Here is a 24965-nt window from a genome sequence, read left to right on the forward strand (position 1 = left end):
CCAACCAGAGACGTCTCCGGACTGCACCTGTCCGGGAGTTAAAGGGGCGCGGGGATACCGGATACTGGCGGTAGTTCGGCAGACAGTAGCTGAGGAGACACACTGGAGACACGGGTAGAAAAATAGGGTCTGACTTTATTCAAGTTCTGTCTCCTGCCTCAGGCCCCATCCCGCGTCCTGTCCCCGGGGCCCCCGGGGGCCGGAAACAGCTATCCAGGGCGGGCTGCAGGGCCCGGGACACTTGCTCCGCTCTCTCCGCGAGCCGCCGAGGGCGGGGGGCGGCGGATCCCTGCAAAGTCCCCAGAAAGTCGGGCAGCTGTGAGGGCAAAGAGAAGACTGGCACGCTGCGGAACAGGGCGGGCACGGCGTCCGCGGGCAGTAGTTTGTCAAAGTAGGCCCCGATGTAGCGGCCGGGCGCGCGGCCCTGCAAGAAGTCCGGCAGCACGCAGCTGAGCGAGGCGGCAAAGGCATCGTGCGGGTCGTGCGCCCTGGGCGCCGAAGTGGCATCCTGCAGCCACTCGCGGCACAGCGCCACGGCCCCGGGCGAGAAGAGCAGGACCACCACGCCGCCCTCCTGCAGGGTCTGGCGCCGCTGCGCGTGGAACCAGGCCAGCGCTCCCTGCGCGCTCAGATCGCGACGGCTCCACAGGTCCACGGCCACGCGCAGCGGTAGCTGGCACAGCGCCGAGGCCAGGGCGCCCACCAGGCGCTCGAAGCTCGCGTCGTCGGCGGAGTAGAGGAGCAGAGCCGCGCGGCTCCGGGCGGCCGCTGCGGGAGAGAACAGAGCGGGAGGGAGACGTGAGCTGGCCCGAGGGCCGCTGGGGGCGGCCCCCCGCCCCGCTCTTGCTCACACTCACCCCCCGCGCGGATGTTCTCCTTCAAGAGCCTCAGCCACCCTGCGAGGGGAGAGGAGCGGAGGCAGCCGGTCAGCCCGGTCCCCGCTTTCTCCTGGCCAACTTCCAGTCCTGCCCCTGGGGAATGGGGAGCTGGGAAGCGCTCACCTTTCACACGGCTCATTTTGAGAAGAAGGAGAAGGAAAAGCACAGCGGCCAAGAGTAAGCAGGCCAGCCAGACCAGGGCCCAGCGCTGGTGGATGTCTAGGAGAATTAAGGGAGAAGATGGGCTTGTTAAGAGACCCCCACTTCACGAAGGAGAAAAACTGAGGCTCAGAGAAATGAAGAGAGTTGCCCAAAGTCAGAGCTCATAGGGTCAGAGTACAGGGTATGAACACAGATCAATCTACATGGGTGACCTTGGTAAGTGACTTCACCTTCTGCCTCAGTTTTCACCTCTGTAAAACTGAGGTAACAGTGGTATCTACTTCATAGGATTCTTGTGAGGACTGTATGTATTGATCCACATAAAGCACTGAACATAATGCTGAGGGAACATAGTAAGTGCTAAGATGTCTGCTAAGATTATTGCCCCCACTCCAAGGCTAGGGTTGCTAGACTCTTGACCTCACTCTCTTGGATGACTGCAGCAGCCTTCTATCTGGTGTCTCTGACCTCTTTCTTTTTTGCCTCTAACTCTACCACATAGCTCAGTTGGTAAAGAATCCACCTGCAATGCAGGAGACCCCAGTTCGATTCCTGGGTCAGGAAGATCCACTGGAGAAGGGATGGGCTACCCACTCCAGTCGTCTTGGGCTTCCCTTGTGGTTCAGCTGGTAAAGAATTCACCTGCAGTGCGAAGACCTGGGTTTGATCCTGGGTTGGGAAGATCCCCTGGAGAAGGGAAAGGCTACCCACTCCAGTATTCTGGCTGCAGAATTCCATAGACTATATAGTCCATGGGGTCCCAAAGAGTTGGATACAACTGACTGACTTTCACTTTCACTTTCATTACCACAGGGCGGCCCAAGATCTTTTTAAATGCAAATTTGATTATAGCCTTTCAAAAAGTTCCTGCTATTCTTAATATAAAATCCAAATTGGTTACATTGGTTCCCAAGGCCCTACAATGGCCCTCATGTCCTCATCTCATGACAGAGGTCTACCTCTCAAAACACAATCACAGTGGCCACCTTGGAGTTCCTCAAAAAATCACCCAGGGTCTTCACAAAAATGCATCTTTACCCACCCCCTTCATCTAGCTCAGCCTTCAGAGTTCACTTCCAACCTTTCCCCTGAACTCGCCTGACCTAGATCAGCTCCCCTCTGTAAGCATTCAGGGCTTTGGACACTGGCATGAGGACAAGGATTTTGTCTCTGGTGATACTGGGATCACCAGATTAGTTTGTGAATTAATGAAGGAATTACCCTCTGGTTGATCTTAGCCAGGGAAGGACAAGGCCATTCATTGTGTGTGCTTCCCTGGGAATGGTCCCTGTCAAGATTCCAGCTCCCTAAGGGCAGTTCTTGTAATACTCACACTTGTCCATGGGGCAGGCCCAGAGTGCTCCCAGGTCATTGTCCCAGAGCTGTAAGATACAAACAAAAGCAAATCCAGGGCCCCAGCTTGGTGTTCCACACTCACCAAGTTCCAGTCCCAAATTTGCAGCCTTGACCATGCATATTTCCCTCTACACACAGCAGGTTGCCACAAGCTGCTCTGCTTTGCCCATGCTGTGCCTGTTTTCTGGACTGTGCCTTCCTTCTGGTGCCAGAACTGGCCCACAGGAAGAGACCCTTACTTGAATGTCCCCTGGAACCCAAAGCTTAACACATTGGTTATCGACTGTCTTAATCCAGTGGTTATCTGTTTGCTGGTTTCTTACCCAGCAGTGAGCAACTTGGGGACAGTGGCTCAACCCTTAGGTTCCCCTGGGCTGGACAGAAAATAAGCACATGGATGGATGGGTGCTAGAGGACAGTGAGGAGGACCCTGCCCCAGAAGGGTTCTCACTCTTTCCTGCTAGACACAGTAAGAGGTAGAAAAAGTTTAAGATAGGGTTTGAAGCCCCTTGCCTTTTGGCATTGGGAAGGGCCCTCCTGCCACCTACTTACCTGTAGACACTGGCCCGACTGCACGTCTTGTAGTAACTGCTCTCCAAGGCGAGCTGCCCTCTGCCAAGCCAAGGAGTGGGGGCTGTCACCTAGAGGCACCACACCTAGGCGACCCACCAGGCTACAGGTGGGCGGAATAGTTGGGGAGGGAGGCTGGGAGACTTCTGAGAGGCCATTGAGAACAAGGTCCAAGTCTAAGTCACCCCCACATTTCCAGAGACCAGCACAGGGCTTGGCTTGAAGGAGGGGAATGTGAAGAGAGTGAAAATTTGAGGTCAGGTGTGAGATGGAGCTGGAAAGGGACAGGGAGGAGGGCCCGCCATCCCTCACCGTGGATGCCCTGCTGAGCAGTGGGGTGCAGCCACTGGGTTCCAAGGCACAGAGGGAACCATTGTCCTGGGGGCCTCGTGTCTCCACCAGCAGCATGTCATCCTTGCGAGGCCCCAGGGAGTCTGGAAAGGGTGAGAGCCCACTCTGAGTTAGACCCAACCCAACCCTGCTCCATGTCTGACCTTCACCCAGGGGCTGGCACTTCCTGGGCTCACCCCATTGCAGTGGCCTTGCCCCAACCTCCCCTGAGGTTCCACTCACCAGCCCACAAGCACTCTTGCAGCTGTAGCTTCTCCCAGGTGCTCACCTGCTCAAAAGAGGCCAGAGTTAGAGACATGAGGAACAAAGAAGCTGAGGCCAGAAAAATCAGAAGAGAAGGAAGGAGCAACAAGGGGGAGGCCTGTCAGGTTGGGGGAGGAGGTGGTCTGGACTCTGGACCTGAACTTAGGCAGATCTAGCTTCAAGGCTGGTTAATGAGGAATCACTCCATCTTTCTCAGCCTCAGCCTCGTGAGGTTATCTGTGCTAAAGGGTCTGACAGCCCTAAATTGCTTCCCTGTTTAATCTCTAAACTGTGTCTGAACTTTTTGTGATCCCATAGACTGTAGCCCACCAGGCTCCTCTGTCCACAGGATTTCCCAGGCAAAAATAGTGGAGTGAGTTTATTTCCTTCTCCAGGGGATGTTCCTAACCCAGAGATCAAACCTATGTCTCCTGCATTGGTGGGCAGATTCTTTACCACTGAGCCACCTGGGAAGCCCAGCCTAACTTAGCTCTTTTCATTTCTTTAAAAAAATAAAGTTTGTTTTTGATGTGGACTATTTTAAAAGTCTTTATTGAATGTTACCGTATTGCTTGTGTTTTATGTTTTGGCTTTTCAGCTGGAAGGCATGTGGAATCTTAGCTCCCCAACCAGGGATCAAACTTGCACCCCCTCCACTGGAAGGCAAAGTCTGAACCACTGGACTGCCAGGGAAGTCCCTACTCTTTTCATTTCTGATAGCACTTTATATACTCCCTTCTCATCTAACCACCTTTTCAAAGAAGCTTCATCTGACTGCCCCTCTTGAAATTGCAACTACAACCCTCCTTTATCCTTCCCCATCTTTTTCTATAGCAATTATACACAATTTTAACAGACTATGTAATTTACTCATTATGTCTATTGTCTGTCTTTTTCCATTAGAACATAAGCTCTCTAAAGGTGGGAATATTTATTGGTTTTATTCACTGACACAGCTATCCCAAGAGCCTAAAACAGTGCTTGGCATATAGTAGGTGCTCAATAAATCTTGAATTAATATTTTTATAACCACCCTTTGAAGTTGTAAAGCAACCCATTTCTCCAGGTAGGGAAATGGGATAATTATAACAAGTATCAAAGCAGCTAAGGTTTGCTGAACATTTAGTTTGTGCCAGTCACCAAGGTGAAGCACTTATTTAATCTTCATCTGTGAAGTAGTTACTATTATCATCCCCATTAAATACATGAGGAGACTGACATTCAGACAGGTGAAGTGCCCAGGCTCGCATGCCATGCACTGCTAAAGTAAATAGTGGAACTCCTAAAGAGGAAGTTGGTAACCACTTTGCTCCAGGGACCCAAGGATAAAGTGGATCCAGAAGACTGGGGGTCCGTGCAGGTCCTTTCCCCAGCTCAGCTCTCTGGCGCCCCCTTCTTGCCTGGACACAGACGTTGGGGTGGCCTTTCAGCAAGGGGAACTCAAGAACCTTCTGTGGAAAGAGGGTAATGCATGAGGTCATGAAAGTGGGCTCCTGGGCTCCCCTTCCTTCCCCAACCCCAGGAACCTCCTGCCACTTCACTTACATTCACAGTAACATTTTCTCGGGGCAGCGGCGGGACCAGCGACAGGCAGGGGCCCCCATCCAGTGGCTGCCAGCACAGAGTGGCCTCGGCGGGCAGCGAGCATGGCGCGTCTAGCCGCCAGCCCAGCGGGGGAAGCAGCTGCAATCGGGCAGCTCGCCAGAGGTTTCGGTGTGCGCGGGGGTCTGCAGGCACAGGACAGGTCACTGCACTGCTCACCAGCAGGTCCCTCCCGCACTGCTCCCGCCCTGGCAGGACCTGTTCACTCACCCTCCCTAAAGGGGCAGATGCTGGTCCTGACAGAGTCGGGCTCCAGGGGCCACACCTAGAAAGGAAAGAGAGCTCCACAGGTCAGTTCAACCCAGCCAACCCTCTGCTTAAAGCCCTGGGGGTGCATTCATTCAGCCCCAAACAGTCAGCCCTCCTTGGCCCTCTTTATCCACTGTCCCTCATCCTCAGATCAGAAATATTTGGGGAGAAAATTCCAGAAAGTTGCAAAAAGCAAAACTTGAATTTGTCTACAGGAAACTGTTTACATAACATTTAGGTTGTATTAGGTATTATAAACAATCTGGAAATGATTTAAGGTATATGGGAGTATGTGAGTGAATTATATGTAACTACTGCACCATTTTATATCATATAAAGGACTTGAGGATCACAGACTTCGGTATCCACAGAAGTCCTGGAACTAATCCCTCTAGGATACTGAATATAGAGGGAGGACGTATTTTACAAACATATGGTCTTCCTGTTCTCTGCAAAGTCCTAGAATTGCACACATTTATTCTTTCAGCAATCCCCATGCCAACATCTGGCAACATCTTCACTCAACAAATTTTTAATGAGTACCTACCATGTGTCTTAGCACTATGGTAGGCATAGGGACATTCGACAATTAAATCCACAATCACTTTGTGAGAACACACTACTTGCCAGGCACTGTGCTAAGTGTGAAGGACACATCCATCTATTCTCCATTTATTCTTCCAATAGACCTTTTAAGTGCACCCATTCTTGGCTTAGCCTTGTTCTAAGCACAGGAGAAATAGAATAATTTCTTCAGCAAACCTTTAAGAGCTACTTGTAGTAGGCATTGTGCTTGGCAATGAGAACATTTATGTGACAGCAAACATTTCATGAATGTCTGTTACATGTCCTAACACTGTGCTAAGCAGTAGAGTTTCACGCATTCATTCATTCATTAACTTAACAAACTTGATTAGCACCCACTAGATGCCAAGCATTATGCAAAGCTCCAGGGAACTTACTAAATGTGAATAGTTATTATTTCCTTGCCTTCAGGGAAATCACAGATTCGCAGTTGTAGTAAGAATAAAACATGTATACAAATTAATAAATCAAGCACTCCATTTATTGAGGATTTGTCTTGTGCAAGAAGAGACAGGTGCTCAAATAACAAAAGAAATAATAAATAATGAACAGAAAAGACAGAAATGCAAGAAGATTTGGAGGAGATAGGAGAGGCCTGGAGTTTGAACAAAAGCTTTGGGAAAGAAGTAACATTTGAACTGGAAGGATTAGGGTATATGAAAAAGAAGTGAGGGCATTTTAGGTAGTGAGAATGAGAGACGTTAATGTCAGAAGTAAAACATGGGACCTGATGACCAATTAAATGTACAATCAGAGGGAGAATGTATTATTATAGCATATATAAGCTGGAAGTGGCACACTTCCTTGTAATAGCCCTCTTAGGCTGGTACTGTTATTCTCATTTTACTTATAGGAAACAAGCTCAGAGAGGTGAAGTGAATTGCTCAAGGTCACAGAGCTAGGAAATGGCAAGAATCAGGATTCAAATGAGTCTGAGTTCACAACACAGGCTCTACTCTCCAGGGAAGCCCAGAGAGGGAACTAGAGGAGTGGCAGAAGCCTTCAAAGAGCAGGAAGAGTGTTCAGGGCATGCACAAGGAGAAGACACAGGACAGAAAAGGTCAAGGGGGCCAGCCCCTAGGAGCCATAGATTCCACCAGGCAGGTGAGGACCAACCCTCTCACCAATTCCCTGATCCCCTTCCCCGGGCCCCCGGCCGGACTCTGCTCCTACCTGAATACAGAGGCAGGGGACCAGGTCCGTGTGGTTCAAGGTAATGGTCTGTGGTCCAGTCTGTGGGACAAGTAGAAGGGGAGAAGCTGGAGAAGATGAGTAGGAGAAAGGCTGCAGGCCAAAGTTAAGGACACCAGGCGGGTAGCTGTTCCCCCACCGATGATCCTTGCTTTGACTGTGGGTGGCTGTGTCCTTTTCAAGGGTCCCCTGTGATAAGGCACTTGCAACTTTAGCATGGGCATCAGCCTATGGTGAGAATGGACTTGGGGAGGGGGAGGCCTCACCAGGTTACTGTGCCACCAGGGTTTTATAGGGCCCTGGACCTGGTTCCAGTACAGAGAGAGGCCGAAGCGCTGCTCCTCAGAGACGTCCAGCACCAGGCGCACGTCCTCGCCATCTGCAGACACGTTGAGCCAGGGCAGGGCTGCGGGGGGATGCAGACAGACAGTCTTCCCTCACCTCTTCCGCACACCCAAGCCTGGGTAATACCCACCCACTGCCCTTTGGAGTTTCCTTCAAACCCCTTAGACTAGGGGGCCCCTGGAGGGCAGAGCCTGTGTCTCCATCACGAACCAAACTTTGGCTGCATCCCAAGATGGAGCCCGTGTAGACCCCAGTAGGGGGTCTGGAGCTGGCTCTTCTCCTTGCTTCTCCCTCTGCAGCCAGAAAGTACCCTGTAACCACTAAAAGCATTCTCCTCTGCTCAGAACCTTCTGATGCCCGCCCCCACCACCTCACTCCCACAGTAAAAGTCAGGGTCCTTACAGTGCCTGCAAGTACTTCCCGTCTGGCTGCTGTGACCTCTCCAATCTCCTTTCCTAGCACTCATGTCCTTAATTAACCTGCTGCAGACACTGTCCTCCTTACTAACACTTAAACATACCAGGCACGCTCCTGCCCCAGGCCCTTCGCACTGGCGCTTCCCTCCATATGGAACCCTCTCCCCTCAGATACGCATATGGCTCCTCCTTCGCCTCTTTCGGGTCTTATGCTGACTGACCACTGCCACTCCCAACCTCCATATCCCTCTTCCCTGAATTTTCTCTATAGTATTAATTACCATCTAACTTACTGTGTATTTCACACTTCCACGTGAAATATGTGGAAGTGTCCTCTGTCACCTCTACTATGACCCTGACTCCCAGCTAGAATGTTAGCTCTGTGAGGGCAGGGATTTTTTTTTTTTAATTGGTTTATCTCCAGTGCCTAGGGATATTCCTTGGGCAGAATAATTACTCAATAAATATCTGATGACTAAGTGAATCAAGGTCTACTAAATGAATAAAGACATGAAATCCGTGATGTGTATCTGTATATCAAAACCCTGGTGCTGAGCAGTCTTAAATGAATTACCAAAGAGGCATCAAGCTTAAGTTTAAGAAACTAAGCAGAAAATGAAGTTGAAATAATATAAGAGTTCAGAAGCCCACAGTGTTTCTGTCTTGATGTGCTGGTAGTTACACAAGTGTACACATATGTAAAAATTAATTGAACTGGAATTAAAATTAGTGCACTTTACAGTTTTCTGTATGTATGGTACACCATGATAAATAAAGTATTTTTTTTAAAGGAATGAAACAAAAGTCCAAATAGTTTATGTGAAAAACATCATCAGAACCTTGAGATCCTTAGCCCTTATTTTATGGTTTAAAGCTATTTTTATTTTGATATATTGGGGCGGGACAGGGGTTACACCATAATCCTGACCATGCTTTGGGCCTCTGGCTGTCTCTGGTATGAACAAATATTTGTTCTAAGGAGTGAGAATTCACCTTTGAATGCCTGGCACGGAGTAGGAACTACTGTAGATCATGTGTGATAAATGAATCAATGAGCTCTGTGAGTCTGTGGGGTGTGGCAGCCAGGCCTGAAGTTGACTCCCAGGGCCCCTCCCACTCCAGAACAAGCCCCTCCCTCCTCCCAGCCTCACTGGACCTAGCTCCTACCCCAGCAGCTCTGAATGTTGTCCTGGACTTCCAGACCCCTGCAGTCTGGGGAGAGATCACAGAAAAGCCTCCAGTGGGGTTAGGGGCCAAAGAAAGGAGGGGGGCAAACCAACCCCTGGGAAGGCTCCCTGTCCCCTCAATATCACCCATATCTACTTCAGTGCCCACTGGGGAGCAATGTCACCTGGGGAGGCTGGGGGCGAGAGTGACTGAGTGAAGTTGGGACAAGCAAGGGGGTGAGTGCAGAGGGGCAGTTGCCAGTGGGGAGACAGACAAGGGGCCAGACTTGGGGCCCCTCAGGCTCTGGGGTCACTTACCAGGGAGCTGCTGCGTGAGATTGAGTTCCTTCTGGTACCTGGGCTGAGTGTAGGACCAGATTTGCACCTCAGCCCCCAGGGCAGCCTCGAAACAGTCAAATACTACAGAGCCCTGTGAGGAGAGGGTGGCGGAAGGCTGGTGGTATAAGGCTCAGAATCCTCTCCATGGACCCTCTCCACTCACCCTCTGCCCTATTCCCAACCAATGACTATACTGTATGCCCCCAAATTCCATCATGAACATGTCCTCAAGGACTCTAAGATACACACCCTCAGGAGGAGTGGCAGCAGGGCCAGTGAAGGGATAACACCCTCCCACTCAGTTAAGGGATTACAAAAGAAAAATTAAACTTTCTGAGGCTCTTCCGAGCTGGGCATTATACCAGGTATTTTACATATATCAACTCATTTAATTCTCACAACAGCCATATAAGATAGGACTATTCTTCTTCTTTTTTTTTTTTTTGGTGGGGGAGGCACATCTCATGGCTTGTGGGATATTAGATCCCTGACCAGAGATCAAACCTCAGCAGTGAAAGCTGGAAGTCCCAACCACTGGACTGCCAGAGAATTCCCGAGGTGGGGCTACTCTTATTCCCACTTTACAGACAAGCAAACTGAAGCATAAAGGACTGAAATGACTTGCCCACAGCCCTGCTGAGATTAGGACTTAAAGAGATAATGTACATGAAAGTACTTCATGAATTTCAGCTTTAGGAAGTGGTTAGCGTTATTATTATTTTGCATACCACAGACTGACCAGGCTGCACGAGGGCAGCAGGCACTTGCACCTCCAGCAGGACACAGTGGGCAGTAGGGTAGGCCTGGAAGGAGAGCACGATGTGGGCCTGGAGAGAGGCTGTGAACAACAGGGCGGGGAGGCGGTCAGGTCCAGGAGGGAGGGCAAGGCTCTGGGCAGGGACAGCTGGGTCGACCAGCTTCTTCTCACCGTTCCTAGGCTCCTCAAGCTCTGGGTCAGCTGCTCTTCTAAACTTCTCTTCATCTTCAGGATCTTCCCAGTACCCTGGAAGGGCCCAAGAGCAAGGCACAGGTCCAGCCTCAGCTCTGGGTTTAGCTTCCTTCCAGGAAGCTCGGTGCTTGGAAGCAGAGGCCAGGCCTGGGGCCTGGGGGTGGGCAGTGAGACCAGGCTGACTTGGGCGGTGTGCACTGGCCAGTGTCTCCAGGAGAATCTGAGGATGCCCCGGGCTACCTGACAGTCTCCTCCCACCCTGTCCTTGTGTCCACATCAGACACACTCACGTGCACCCAATGCCCAGTCACAGGATGATAGGCTCACCCTGCACGGCCAAGTGGATGGCCACGCGCACACAGAGGTCACAGTCAGTCTCCTCGTGGCACCTCAGCACCAGCTCTGTCTGCAAGCGTGTGGGCACCAGCACGGGGCCTGGGGCGGACACGAGGCTCCCAGGCAGGCAGAGCACGTCACCATCTGCATGTGAAGGGTGGGGTAGGTGCTGAAGCTGCTCAGACCCAGAGTCTGGTTGCACCTGACACCCCCAGAGGGCCAAGGAGCTTTGCCCTCTCCCTAGGCTGAACAGCTCCCATCCCTCTTCCCTGCTGCCAACCCAGGAAGATCTTTCCTCTCTAAAAGTAGAGCTACTCACCCCAAAGATGGCAGGACAGGCCCTGGGAGAGAGGTAAAGACAAGTCAGAGTTTATGCTTCCAGATCTAACATTCCCTCGGCCGCCGACTCTTTCTCCCTTTTTCAAGTCCCTCCCAGAAGAACTCAGATCTAGCTCTTGCCCCCTCCCCATTCTTCTCTTACCCCATCAGCACCCGACAGACCAGCCAGGGCGGTTCTGACAGGGATGGCAGTGACAGGAGCCAGGCTAGGGCCTCTACGGCCCCAGACCGAACCCGGAGCCTTCCTCAGCCCGCCCGGGGCCCCAGACTCACCGGAGAGCAGCGAGCCGTGTCCTGAGGCCCCACAACCCTCTCCAGAGAGAGGACCACGGGGTTCCGGCCCAGAGCCAAGGACAGAAGGAACCAGGGCACAGGCATCTTCCAGGTGCCAGGCAGCACCCAGGCCTGAGGCCCTGTCCTGCCCCCCCCCCGAGGGGGGGCAGACACCACACCTCTGCTCCCACTCAGCCGCGGGCCTCGGGGCAGGAGAGGCTGGAATCGCTCCTCAGCCTTGGGGTCCCAGCGCTGGCCTGCTCACGCTCGCCTCTCCCGGGAGTCTAGACTCCAGGCCAGTCCCAGCCACAGTGCTTTCGTTTTGGCTCCCGGCAGGCAGCCGTCTGTTCCCGCCCCGCCCGGTCCCTCCCACCAACACCAGACTTGGGAGCCAGCAGCCCTGGACTGGAGTGGTGGTGGCTCAGTCCCTCCTCCTCTTCCCCTCCTCCTCCTCCTTCTCTGCTGACACCTGGCTGGGAGGGGCCCCTGAAGAGGGTGGTGGCCTAATGGGTGAGTAAGGGAGCTCTTACTCACTCTGGGAGTCCCTAAGGAGGAGAGTTCTGGGCAATCCTGGGGCATTTTCACTTCCCATATGACTCTGGGACTCCAGGTCCCTTCCCACATTCTCCTTGGGCCTCACTGTGGGACAGGAGCTCTAAAGGCACTAGAAAGTGGACTTCTCATCACTGCTTGGCTTATGCTGCAGTGTGGGGTGGAGGGGAGGAACCCAGGACCCCAGAGGCAGGAAGAAAGGGTCCTAATTGTGCTGTTGCCACAGGCTAGCTGCGTGACCACGGACCCACATCACCCGTTTTCCTTTATTCTCTCTGAAGAATCACAGTGAGGATCAAGATCTCCAGATCCCTCTTTGCCTTTTCAGAGGCACTGCTTGTGAGAACGTGACAGACGTGGATGTGGATGTGGACACAGAGGATCTGGGCCCACAGAATGACGTATAACCAGCCCTGGGTAGGGTAATGCTGGCCCTTCCCCCAGCTCAGCACCCTGGGCACACTGAAGAGGCGCCTTGTGTTTCTTAGCTTACCCATCATGTTTTCTTTTATTCATCTTTCTCTCAGTCCCCACTGTCCCACTTCTGCCCCCACCACCCTGGGTCCAGAGCCCTCCCTCCCTCCATCTGTGGGCAGGGCCTCCTTCTGAAAAAGGCGGATCCTTAGCCCCAAAGGGGTGTTCTGCCCTCTCCACCGATCCCCCTCCGCCCGCACTCGTCTGGAGGCGCCTCCCAGTCAGAACTGCCATCTCTCCTGCCTCCCCAAGCCCTAAGCTCTCCGGTGTGGACTGGAGCCTACGTGCACTATTCTCTGGAACTTTTGGAGAGAGGAAGTGTGATGATCCCCACCCACCACAGGACTGAGGTCAAGGGCGTTCTCTGTAAAAAGAGACTTTCCCTGAGGGTTCTGAGGAAGCATGAGCAGGAGGAAGAGGTTGGACACTGGGGGAACGTGGGGAGTGGGCGGGGACGCTGAGTGAGGGGGTTCCAGCCAGTGCCCCTAGGCCTGCAGTCACAGACATCCTGACTGCGCTGAGCTCTGTTCAGCCTTGGTCGGCAAGTTTGGCGGCCTCCAGTTCCAGCCTGCGGCACAGTTCCACGCGACCCCTCAGGCGCGGCTGGGCGACGAAGCGGCCCCGGGTGGTGGCTTCAGTAGAAGCCCGAGCATCCAGGGCGCGCAGCAGGCGCGGCAGGTCGTGCAGCAGGCGGTAGCGGGGCAGGGCGCGCAGGGGCGGGGGAATGTCGCCCTTGGCACAGAGACGACTAAAGTAAACCAGCAGCAGCAGCGGGCGCGGGGCGGCGCGAAGCAGGGCGCGCAGGGGCGCAGCGCGAGGATCCGGGCCGCCCGTGGGGCTGGGGCCGGCACTGCTCCACAGAAGAACCACGGTGCCTCGCTCCCGCGCCACACGTGCCCGAGCCGCCCAGAGCCACGGCAGGGGGCCCACGCGTGCCACCCGTGTGCCCTCCCAAAGGTCCACGATCACGTCGCGCCCGCCGCCCAGCGCGGCTCGCAACAGTTCAGCAAGTGCTCCCACCAGGCGCCGCTGGGCCTCAGACTCAGCCACGTGCAGCAGCAGCACCGGCGGCGCTCGTTCGGGGCCTGGGGGCAGGAGCAACAGATGAGCAGTGTGGGGGGCTAAAGGAAAACCCAGCCCTCTCCTCCCAGGCCTCAGGGCTACCTGATAGGGTTGAACTTCACCCCCCCTCCACCTTCCCTGTTCCTCATCTGCGCCAGGGTTGGGTACCCAAGGCAGCTTTAGTCTATAGGGCACCTTTGGGCTAATTTAGATAAAGGTGCCCTGGAAGAGGCAAGGGCCAGGGCGACAGGTGCAGCGCAAGCTGCATTGCCACCCCACTTGCCTCTTGCCTAGAGACGCCGCAGAGAACTACCGGCAGAGGGACCTTTGTCCTGCTTTAACCATCTCTGCCCACTAGGGGGCCTAAGGCTAAAAGCCTTGGTAACAGGACGGGTGCGCACAGCAGGGAGGAGGCTCTTTGGGAAGGCATCCTGGGCAGGGGAGCAAGGAGAGGGCAACTGGCCTAGCAGCCAAAAAAGTCCCCAAGTTACCTCCCAGTAAGCTTACCTGACAGTGGACGCCGGCACGTGAGAACCAAAACAACTCCCAGTAGAGTGGTGAAGGCCAGCAGTGCCAGGATCAAGAGCCCCAGGCGTCTGTGAGAGACTGAGTCAAGCAGAGTGAGGCGAAGCCCAGCTCCTCAGTGCCCAGCCTCCCTCTCACTCCCCGTCCCCTCCCAAGAACTCACCATCTGGACACAAGAGGCGCTTCCAGGCAAACTGGACATCTGACCTCCACACCTGAGGGCACAGAGCCCCCACCCTTGTGAGCCAAGGTAAACCCTCCTCCCAGGGGAAGCTGAATGAGGTGGGAGGATGGAGAGGGGGACCGTGGAGAGGGCATTCTTGTAGCACAGGGTTTGCGCCTGGGCCAGCTTTGGCAAACTCAGAAAGTAAACCCAAAGCGGACCAGGGCACCCAAGAGGAGCTGGAGGGGCACAAGTCCTGACTGAAGTAATCAGACACCACTGAGCTCCCACACCAATTACCACGTCTGAATGTGGACACAAAGCACCAGGCTTTCTGAGTTTTCAAGAAACGCCGGAAATCAACTTTTAAAAATATGACATCTCCCACTAGTTAAATGGTGACAACTAATTCCAATTTTGAACACTGTGCTAGCCAAATCAAACATTTTTACTGACTGGATTTGCCCCATGTGCCACCTGTGGCGTAGATGCCAGGGGTGTATATGCAGAGTGAGGGCAGAATTCCTTACCAGGACACAGCCTCCTGGCCTCAGGAAGGGAACGATGAGGTCTAGGGTCACTGGGGTTGAGCCCTGAGTCTGTGGGAATGAAGAGCAGAATGACTGTCTCCACAGAGGCAAATCTGGCTCTGTGCAGCCCCTGAGCCTTTGCCCAGGTGGTGTTCTTCCCTTCTCCACGCCACCCCCACTCAAATCCTACCAGGCTTAGGGCCAAGTGCCACCCCAACAAGAAGCCTTCCTAGGCTTCATTCCCAGATCCTGCTGATCACTCCCAGATCTGAACTGTGGCACAGATACATGTTAATCAGGCACTCATCAACAAACATACTCTGAGTACTGACTCTGTACCAAGCCCTGAGGAAACAAGGTGAGCACAGACATTGGTTCTGTCCTCTAATAGCTCACAAACCAGGAGGTTAATCTCTGCCCTGCAAACCTGGAGGGGCAGCTTGTCCACTGGAAAGAATGTAAGTTGTAGAGTCAGGAGACCACAGCTAGCAAAGTCAGGCTTAACACTCCCTTTGTTGTTCCTAGCAGTGAGATCTTTGCATCGAGTTAGACTACCTTCCTCCTTGAGCCTCAGTTTCTTCATCTGTGTATAATGGATAATAATCCTTATTTCACTGGGTTACTGAAAGCCTCAGATGGGAATATGCAGGTGGATGCCGTTTACAGTACACAGTGCAGTGTGTATTCATTTGGTAGTAGTGCTTATTTATTACACAATAGGCTTCTTATGGGCAGAGGCTGTGTTACATGATTTTCTTATATCTCCCAGGGCCTATTACAGAGTGGGAACAGAGCGGGCACTGAATAAATGCACGCTGAACTGACGGCCCTCCGTCTACAGGCAGGATGTGGCTTCACCCTGTGTTCTGGGCATTGGTTAGGGTGGATCAATCTCCATTCTTTGGAAACACCCTCCACCCCCTGCCCCAGCCCTTCCTCAGCCCCCATTCTCCAGCCAGCTGTGAGCGGGTATGATACTGTGGCTCTCAAACCATGGTTAAACTCAATGATGTTCCCAGCTCACAGCAATAAAGGAGTCCTTGGATATAGCTCCCTATTTTAGGTCATCCCACATGATTTTGTCTTAAATCTATAGCATTTACTACCATCTGTCTGCTTGGGAGCCCTCAAAGACTATAAAACAAATAAACAAGCTGCATGTGAATAAGAAAGAACTGAAAAGAGCGAGCCATGCTTAGTCAGCTTGGTGCTGTGGTTTTGCGGATATATTTGATGGTGGTTTTTATGTCAGATACACAGAAGAGAGTCTGCTAGTTAGCTGTTTTTAGTTCACATGACAGAGTTGAATCTGTCAGTGGTTCACAGTATTCTGCAAAGAGCACTTCAGCTTCCTGGGGTTCTGTCTCCCAGAGACAGAGAACTCCTGCCCGATGCCTTGTGGAGGCAGGCAGGGGTGTGTGGAGGACAGCTGGTTCAGGAGAGGGCATCAGTACAAAATGTGGTGGCAGTTGGAGTGGGTCAGAGAGCAGCTGGGAGTGAGAGGGCCAGCCTCTTGCCTGTTTATCCTTGTTGGTTCAGAAATGGAAAGGCCTAGAAATTGCTCCATCGAAGACTCCACTGACTGGCAGAAGAGGCAGCTGAATACAGGCTTATCAAGTCATTAAATCAGCAGATGCTGTAAGTCAGATATTTGCTTGCCTCTCCCTGATGTGCTCTAATCAATAGGTCCCAGTGGGAGCCAAACCCTGGCTAGGCCATACCTGGCTGACGCTGTACACGGGGGGCACCACGCTGTCCTGCCCCAAGCCTGGGTGGTTCCAGGCAGCACTGAAGGTGACATGCGTCCTTGAAGAGAAGTGAAGGACCACCTGCTGGGCCTGGGTATCCATGCTCACATTCCAGGATGGAGCTGCTGTGGAGGGGGGGACGGGGGAGAGCGTCAGGTGAGAGATGATGTTTTTGTGGGAGGTTATAGGAGCTGGGCTGCAGTTGACAGAGAAGTCTAGGGCAGGGATAGAGTTTGGCTTCACCACAGTTGTGTGAGGGTGAAATGGTGAGAGAGGGGTCCCAGCCAAGATCACTTATTGGCTCACCGAATGTCCGGTGGGGGCATTCAACGTGGCTGCTGTTTCCAAAAGAAAACTGAGAAATCCAAGAATGGCAAATCAGCAAGCTCCAGGCACCATGCACACCCTTCCCAGCCCCTGTACTTCAAGGTACATACTGGTACCTTGAAGCAGAGCTGGGGATGCAAGTCCACTTTCTCTACGACATACCACTGTTGGGGGAGAAGAGAGTTGAGAGCAGGGCCCCAGGCCCTAGCCCTGCTCGCCCAGGCCCTAGGAAGGCCTGACTCACCCCCTCTGACTCTCGAGCCATGGCATTGGGGAGGTCTTCGCAGAGGGTCGGCCAGCCCCGCCTCTGGCACAGGGAGGCCTCCAGCTTCAGTGGGCAGCGGAGTGTCACGGCCATGACCATCTGATTGTGCTGGCTGTGGTCAGTGAAGTTCATTGACTCCCAGAAGTCTGAGCCATCTGGGCAGGCAGCAGGGGCAGAGAGTGAGGCCCAGGAGGCCTGAAACTGATCCTGATCCCCAGGGCATCAGAAGATGATATTTCTGAAGGAGCTTGGTACAGCCATGGTCTGCCTATGTGATAAAGGAGCATGCCGCTTCCAGCCCCTCCTACTACCTTTTATATTTAGCTATCTCCTCTCCTTCTTGCGCCTCCCTTCTGGCCAACTCCTTGCTGCTCCCCAAACTCAAAATCTTCATATCTTTTCTTACATTCCTCTCAGAATTAGGAATGCTTTATCCTCCGTTCTCTTTTTTCTAAATCCTGCCCTTTTTCTGAGCCCAACTCAGGTGTCACTTCCTTTAGGAGACCTTTTCTATTCAACCACCATGGGCTTCTCCCTCCCCTGAGACAACCATCATGGGCTTCTCTGTCCCCACAGGTCATGCCCTATAGCCTATTCCTTAGTTACAATCCTGCTGTGGACCATAGGCTGCTTGGTGCTACTCATCTGTCATGTTTGAGCATCCTGTCTCTGCAATTTGGGCTCAACAATATGCATAGATGTCACCAACCACTTTCACATATAATATTGAATTCCAGTCTCATAAGGAGTTGGAAAGTGAAGCAGGGCAAGTATCATTATTTCACAGATGAGGCTCAGAGAAGAATGAGTAGCAGAGCTGGGATATGAGCCCAAGTCTTCTGATCCACCCTCTTAGTACACTGACTCCTGGGGTGGATATTTCTGAACCTCCCATAGTGCCTAGGACAATGTTCAACAGTCTGATTTAGCAGACACGGTAGTCCATGACTTGCCTCTGCACTAATTCCAGAGAAAGTGCCTCATGCTTTCTGCGGACTTCCTCCCATACCAGTGTAGAGGGTGTGCATGTGCGTGCGTTTGTGTGTATGTACGTGTGTGTGGGAGAGAGACAGAGAGAAGGTGTGCGTGCACAGGAGTCACATGAGCAGCACTCACAGGCTTCAGGCTGGCCCTGGAAGGGACATTTTTTGCGCCTCACGGTGTCCTCTTGCAGGTAGGATGCCTGTGGGAGAAGGGAACAGGGATGGAGGTCAGAGGACTGGCTTTCCCGACATCACTCAGACTTGAAACTCATTTTGGCTTGACTTTGCCTGGACACAAGTTGTCTGAGCTGGCTGGGCACCAAGGAGGGGCAGCCGTGTGGGGTGCAGGCCAGGGTGGAGGCGCTTGGGGAGGAACTCCGGACTATAGGAGCGAGATCAGTGAGGGAGGGGTTGAGTCCTCTTCTCTGGGAGAGGAGAACCTAGCCCCAGAAAGAGGCAAATCATGAGGTCCATGTTCCTCAACTTCTGCCTTCCCAGGTGTCCATTCTCAGCAATTCCCAAGCTGCCAAGTGCCCTTCCAGGCCTCTCCTCTCAACATCCAGTGGTTGTACCTCTGGCAGGCGCTCATTACATGTCTCTGCCTGTACCTTCCCTTTCATCTCCTTCCCAGTAACAAGGCCCCCAGACTTTTCTGTCTAGCCCAGAGGAGCCTTTTTTCAAAAATATATTTATTTATTTGGCTGTGCTGGGTCTTAGTTACAGCACGTGAGATCTTCAGTTGCAGCATGTGGGATCTAGTTCTCTGACAATGGATCAAACTCTGGCCCCCCTGCATTGACAGTGTGAAGTCTTAGCCACTGGATCACCAGGGAAGTCCCTTAAAAGAAGTCTTAATGCTAGGCCCCCTCAGCCCTACAGGCAGAGGAGGAGGACTGCCATGTAGGGCTAGTGGGAATGGCACTTCTGGAGCCATATGCAACCTTGCAGTGGCCATGAGCCCTCACCCTAATGGCTCAGGACACCCAGTGAAGGCAGCTGTCTATTCTGCTCTGTGGGTAGGCTGAGGCTGGGTCTCAACAAAAGCAAGCTGGGTTTGGGTGGGGCTGAGGTTGGAATCACCCCCAGGAATATCCCATGATCAGCAGGACACCTCCACCCCTGACCCAGTGTGAGGCTCATTGTTAGGCTGGCACCAGTCTCCCCCAGCATCTCATTAACACCAGCCCTTTTAAAACCGGACTTAGTGGAGATACACTTGACCAACTGTGCTGTCTGGGTGGCCTAGGAGTGGAGCATGGACCATCCACACCTTTCCCTCTGCTTACCTCGATGCACAGACAGGGCAGAAGGAATTCATAAGGCAGGTCTACAGTGTGGCTCCCAGGCACAATTTTCTGTGGACAGTTCAGCAAAGGGAGAGATGAAGAGGGGGCTGAGAAAGAGCAGAGGCACCCTGGACAAGGGCAGGAAGAAGCTGGAACTTACCCACCATACATCCTGCTTTTCCTCTTATCTGAGGCTTATTTCTTTCACTGACAAATTCCTTCTCAGGGGGGTCTCTGTCCTGTAGTCTGGCCATCTGCTCTAAGTGTCTCAATACATGGAATAGGGGGAGGGAGGAGTTGGGGAAAGGAATATACATTTATTGAGCCCCTACTGTATGCTGGGGAGGGTGCTAGGTGCTAGAAGCACCAACTCAATGCATTAAATGCTAGCATCACGATGATGTCGGGAGGCATCATCATCATTTTAAATGTGGAGATCTGAGGGACTTGGGTACAGCATCAGTCCCTGCAAATGGCTCCAACTGTATACAAGAGTATCCATGACAACTGGAGGTTGAGGTGGGATGTCAGGCCACAGGCTGGGAGAACAGGGGACATCTCATTCTCTGAGGAGCAGTGACAAAAGAGAGAGAGATCGAAGGGTATCAAGACAGATGTAACCAATTTATTACTTTCTCAGGGAAAACAACTTCTTGGTGGAACTGAAAAGGCAACCTGAATCTCACTGAGGGTCACTGCACTGAGGTTAAGTGCCATATTCCTCACCTTGCTAGGCATTCATGGTTGTCCCAGATCTCTACCCCCTCTTCCCTTCCTCTCCTGCCAAGAGACACGGCCCCCTGCCTTCTCTCTCTAGTTCAAAGTCTTCATGATAGGCACTTCAGACTTGTAAGAAGTCTTGGACAATTACCATTCCTCTCTGGGCCTCAGTTTCCTCATCTGTACAATAGGTAGGTCCTTTGGTTCCGGCCCTGTATGATTTGGCTTTATGGGCAGATGGCACTGCATACCTGGGCATCGAAGGGATGGCTCAGGTCCTCACACTCCAGTGCCCACTGGTGGCAAAGACGCACACTGACCTCTGGGCCTGGAGGAATGGTCACTTGAATAGTCCTTGTCTCAGGCAGCAAGTCAAAGGAGAACTCAGGTCCTGGGGAGAAGGGGGATTTGGTGGCCTTGTCTCTTGGCCTTAGCACAGGCACCACTACTTGGCTCCACTATCTCCAGTCACACGACGTGCCTACCTCCAAGCTTTTGTGAGCCGGATCTGGAGAGACCTTCCCCTGCCTCTGGATCTACCGGCTGGGTTCTTTTGGAGCGTAGCCCCTTGTGGGAGCTATTTGGGGAGAGGCTGGAGTTGTGATGGCCCTTCTCAGACAGGCAGCAGCTACTCAGCAACTTCCTCTGCAGGCAGACAGCAAGGTTGGCCTCAGGGCAGAAATCAGGAACTCTGGCTTCTATTCCTGTCTATGGAGCAGCCCGGGGCACGACAGGCAAGCTGCTCAACATTTAAGCTTTAGTGTCCCTAACTGTGTAATGGACAGAATAGTCTACTTCAGCTCCACGCTTTCCCTCTCTCTTGGATGACTGGAGAACAGAAGGAGAGGCCAGAAAGGGAAGGGCTGTAGGGCATCGGGCAGGGCTGGCATTGGCAGGGAGAGTACCTGAGCAGACGCTGGCATCCTGTGTCTCCTACAGAGCCAGAACTTGTAAGACTTTTCGGATTTCTGCACTAGGAGGCGGAGCCAGCCCCACTGAAGCCCTGCACAGGGAACAGCACACTTACTACCCGGCCCTTCGCAGTCCCTCCCCTATCGGAAGATGTGACCTGGTGCTGGACAGTCAATCATTTTACATCAGGGACGGTAATGATCCCAAACGTCTACAGTCCTGAAAGTTATGATACAACCAAAGAGAACTAATTTCTTAAGTAGAGAAAAATCTATGTGTATACAAAGATTCATAGTAGCATTATTTATAACAGTGAAAAATTATAAACTGTCGATTCTTAAGCAGTGTGTGGGAATTTAGTATGTCCCAGGCACTGAGGTAGGCAAGAAAAATGTAGAGCTGAATAAGATCTGTCTGTTCTTTCTTATAAGACAGATCTTGCCTTACTAGAACGTAGTAATAGTAAATTCATAGAACTGAAACATTTTAATCCCAAGAACTGGTACCAGCTGAAAGGAGAAACACCTTCACCAAATGATACAACAGAACTTATCAGTAGGCACAGTGTGCTATTTCAGGATGGCTGAAGTCTCTGCTGAGGTTGGCAACAGGACTAACATCTCTTTTAGTGTGATACATCTCACTTGGCTCACTCCCAATTCCCCCAATTCCCATCTCCTCTAAGAATGGCCCAGAGCGCTGTTTCTCATACCCGAGGGACCCGACACCAGATGCAGACACCAGCAGTGGGGACAGTGGCAGCAGCAAGCACACCAAGGCTTTGGGGAGAGGTGGGGGGCCGGCTGGATATGGTGAGGAATCTGGGCAGACCTTCCTGTGACAGAAGAAAAGGAAATCAGACAGTAAGGTCCCAGGAGGTCCCTTCTGCCTTAGACAAGTTGGACTTGAGGCTGAGCACTGCCACTTACACCCTGGCTAAGTGACTTGAGGCAAGTTACAGACTCCTGTAAACCTCAGCTTCCTCATTCATAAAGTGGGGCTGCTGTCAAGCTCAAGTAAGATAATGTGTAGCAAAATACCTTGTAAAGCAGAAGGTACCGTAAAATAGCAAGGATCATTGTACGACTGACTGGTGAAGAACTAGTCAAGGCAGAGTGCCTGGAGATTTACCTGGCTCTCATTTAATCCTCCCCACAGCTCAGGGACAACAGTTTTCATTGTACAATCATTTCTACTCTGCTGCTGTACCCCTCAGACACCGTGCACTGCCCGAAGCCATGTGTGGAGTATGTGGCAGTATTGCAATGCAAATCCAGGCTTGTCCTCGCTCTAAACCCTGTGCTTTTCCCTTGATATATGCCACTTCTTAGGTAGAGAAAAAAAAAATTAGAATGGAGGAAACAGGGAAGGGGAGCAGGGCAGGGAATGAGACTCACCAGTGAAACTGCCATCCTGAAAGCACAGGGCCAGGTAGGGAAAAGAAAGGACAGAAGTAGAATTAGCAGAGGTTCTCACAGGGGTGTTCTCCCTGCTTGAGACCCGTAAACCAATAGCCCATCCACTCCGGCTGTCTTCTTCCCAGCTCCACCCTGCCCAGGCCCTCGGTGCCCTGGGACTATGGCTATCACTTCAAGATGGTGTAGAGGACACGCTGATGCTGCGATCAGAGCTTAGGGACCTGGGTGGTAGGAAAGGACAGGCCGGAGAGTGGGGAGTGTTATGAGCCTGTGCGAGCCAGGTGTCCCCACCAGCAGTGGCAGGCGCACCTTACCATGCGGGAGGCCAGTAGACAGCGAGTGCTCCAGCGGGGAAGGAAGGGGCAGCCAATCCCAGCAGAGGCAGACAGGCCAGTGAGCAGCTGGAGAAGAGGCAGGAGCAGGGCTGCCAGTCTGGGGCTCCCCATGGGGTTCCGTAGGGTCAAGGCGCCCAGTGCATGGCTGCACGGCCCGAAGGTGGGCGGCAGGGCCTGGGCCGGCTTGCTGCGCAGCAGCCGGGAGTGCAGTGCCAGCAGGAGCCCTCGCCTCAGCCTGCCCCTGCCCCGCCCTGCCCCAGAGCTCCTCCTCGTTCCCAACCAGCCAGCCAGGCCACATTCCTTCCCCAAGCGCAGGGACTGGGGAACATCTACCCCTCAGAAAACCCCGCTCCCCTACCTAAAGGGCAAGGGGGCTCTTGCTCTGGCAAAGAACAGGAAAGAGGTGGGTATACGGCTAGGGGGTGGATGGCAGGTTGCATCTACTTAACCCCTCCTACTCCTGCAACACCCTGTGGATGGCACCTGCCCCTTAGCAGCTCCTGGACTTGGATCTCCCCTGGACACAAGCTTCATCCTCTCACTTAGAGGGCTGACAGAGCTATCAAGCACTTCTGTGCATCGGGTGCTGGAGACAGAGGTGACTGAGCACTATTTAGAGAACAAGAAAGCACTATAGGAGGCACATAAAGCTCACGTGTCCCCCAGCGCACCCTGGCCCTAGCCGGCTGACTCTCAGGATTATAGAGTAGCTTTCTGATGACCCACTGGCCTGTTCTTCTGGCTCTTCTGCCAAAAGGCCTCCAGCTCCAAGGATCCACTAATCAGTACAGTCTGCTCAGGAGGCCCTAGAGTTCAGAGCTGAGTGCTGGAGCAGAGGGAGCGGGCCCCACGCACTGACCTGGTTTCCTGTGGTTTCCGATGCTGACGAGGCTCTGTTCTCTGTGGGGTCCCTCCCCGTCGTCCCACGGCTTCCTCCTGCTCATGGAGCATTTGAGCTGCTTCAGCTCTCACCTTGGTGACACACACAGTGGAAAAAAAGTTGGGGGCACACCTACTGGGTGAAGGTACCTTGACACTGTTATTAGCCCTCTGTACCTTTCAGTAGCTTGACCATAGCTGTCTTTAGGCCAATTCTAGCAAGTTTCTAAGTCTTCAGGCCCACTGTCTGAAGACCCCCATTGTACCCATTATCCTAAAAATACTAACTCTTGAGTTCCTTAGAAAGATCTTTTCTTATTCTTTATGTTTCTCCAGTGCCTAGAAGTGGATATCATGAAATAGGTGCTTTGTAGTTGGGTAAATGTAAACTATGATGTTTCATCTAAGCAGTTTATTTCACATTTCATATGTGAAACACTTTCAGAGCTGATTCTCTTAACTATCTTACAAGACAGGTAAGTGAGAATTAAGGAGAGAAATAAGAAGCAGAAAAGAGAATGATTTGGTCAAGGTCTCTAAGCCCAAGGAGCTCCAATTCTGCCAGCGTCTCACGGTTCGTTTTCTACCATCCTTAGGGCCTCTCCTCCCACTGCCTCATGCTCCTCTGCTCCTGAGAACTTCTAAGGGCCTGCCTGCCTAAGTTCTTTTGGCCTTGGAGCCCATCACTGCAAGCAAACTGCTAAGATGTGAAGGGAGAAAAGGGTGGTATGGCCATACTAAGGCTTCCCTGATAGCTCTGTTGGTAAAGAATCTGCCTGCAATGCAGGAAACCCCGGTTCGATTCCTGGGTTTGGAAGATCCCCTAGAGAAGGGATAGGCTACTCACTCCAGTATTCTTGGGCTTCCCTGGTGGCTCAGATAGATTACGGAGTCTTCCCCCTAATTTTTCACTTAGCCCACAATGGTTTAGATCTATACAGATAATGTGTTTTCTAGTGCCGGGGACACCAAGTGAGAAAGTTGGCTCCGTTCTCAAACACTTTTCACTTTTGACTCCTTTTATCTTCTGGGCTTTCCGGTTGGCTCAGATGGTAAAGAATCTGCCTGCAATGCAGGAGACCCGGGTTTGATCCCTGGGTTGGGAAGATTCCCTGGAGAAGGGAATGGCTACCCACTCCAGTATTCTTGCCTGAAGAATTCCATACACAGAAGGAGCCTGGCAGGCTACGGTCCATGGGGTCACAGAGTTGGACACAACTGAGAGACTAACACTTTCATGTTCATCTTCTGATTCTCACAATGAAAACATTTAACATTTGGTTAATTGTTCCCTGACTCTGGCTAAGGTATGGGAGGAGAAGTGGAAAAGAAAGAACAGAGACACATATACATACATAAGAAAGGGAAGAAAAAGAGCGTGTATAAAAGGCAGAAGAGACAGAAAATAAGGGAAAGGAGGGAGAAAAGGAGGTCTA

General features: G+C 52.4%; 2 protein-coding genes across 35 annotated transcripts; both read right to left on the reverse strand.

Annotated features, from left to right (window-relative positions):
- Positions 1-115: 115 nt before the first annotated feature.
- Positions 116-11666, reverse strand: IL17RC (interleukin 17 receptor C). 19 transcript variants are annotated; one of them, XM_086366399.1, is made up of 19 exons: positions 11351-11666; positions 11058-11079; positions 10730-10882; positions 10382-10456; positions 10193-10291; positions 9433-9544; positions 9116-9160; positions 7454-7593; positions 7170-7229; positions 5373-5427; positions 5106-5287; positions 4961-5011; positions 3540-3585; positions 3279-3400; positions 2949-3008; positions 2374-2422; positions 1002-1097; positions 858-896; positions 116-768 (listed from the first exon to the last, which is right to left on the reverse strand). In XM_086366399.1, the coding sequence occupies exons 4-19, from the start codon at positions 10433-10435 to the stop codon at positions 140-142; spliced, it is 1839 nt and encodes a 612-aa protein (XP_086222525.1). In that variant the 5' UTR covers positions 10436-10456; positions 10730-10882; positions 11058-11079; positions 11351-11666; the 3' UTR covers positions 116-139. The 19 variants fall into 19 exon arrangements, 18 of the variants coding, with proteins under 18 accessions (XP_086222525.1, XP_086222516.1, XP_086222531.1 ...); XM_086366390.1 differs by having other exon boundaries at positions 10182-10291; XR_015151030.1 differs by lacking the exon at positions 858-896 and having other exon boundaries at positions 4866-5011; positions 10182-10291.
- Positions 11667-12382: 716 nt separating this feature from the next.
- On the reverse strand, positions 12383-23622 carry IL17RE (interleukin 17 receptor E). 16 transcript variants are annotated; one of them, XM_086366379.1, is made up of 16 exons: positions 23510-23622; positions 22295-22310; positions 21610-21732; positions 20891-20988; positions 20471-20630; positions 20237-20376; positions 19266-19334; positions 18113-18179; positions 16976-17151; positions 16848-16895; positions 16711-16759; positions 16378-16529; positions 14657-14725; positions 14127-14178; positions 13946-14044; positions 12383-13461 (listed from the first exon to the last, which is right to left on the reverse strand). In XM_086366379.1, exons 4-16 carry the CDS (start codon positions 20906-20908, stop codon positions 12905-12907), a joined length of 1656 nt encoding a protein of 551 aa, XP_086222505.1. In that variant the 5' UTR covers positions 20909-20988; positions 21610-21732; positions 22295-22310; positions 23510-23622; the 3' UTR covers positions 12383-12904. The 16 variants fall into 16 exon arrangements, 15 of the variants coding, with proteins under 15 accessions (XP_086222505.1, XP_086222497.1, XP_086222495.1 ...); XM_086366371.1 differs by lacking the exon at positions 23510-23622 and adding an exon at positions 22625-22963 and having other exon boundaries at positions 16378-16526; XM_086366369.1 differs by lacking the exon at positions 23510-23622 and adding an exon at positions 22625-22963.
- Between the last annotated feature and the right edge of the window lie 1343 nt (positions 23623-24965).

The sequence above is a fragment of the Bos grunniens genome, chromosome 22 (assembly GCF_055505025.1).
Source record: "Bos grunniens cultivar Pamir isolate PY7600 chromosome 22, Bosgru_T2T1.0, whole genome shotgun sequence".
Classification (NCBI taxonomy): domain Eukaryota; kingdom Metazoa; phylum Chordata; class Mammalia; order Artiodactyla; family Bovidae; genus Bos; species Bos grunniens.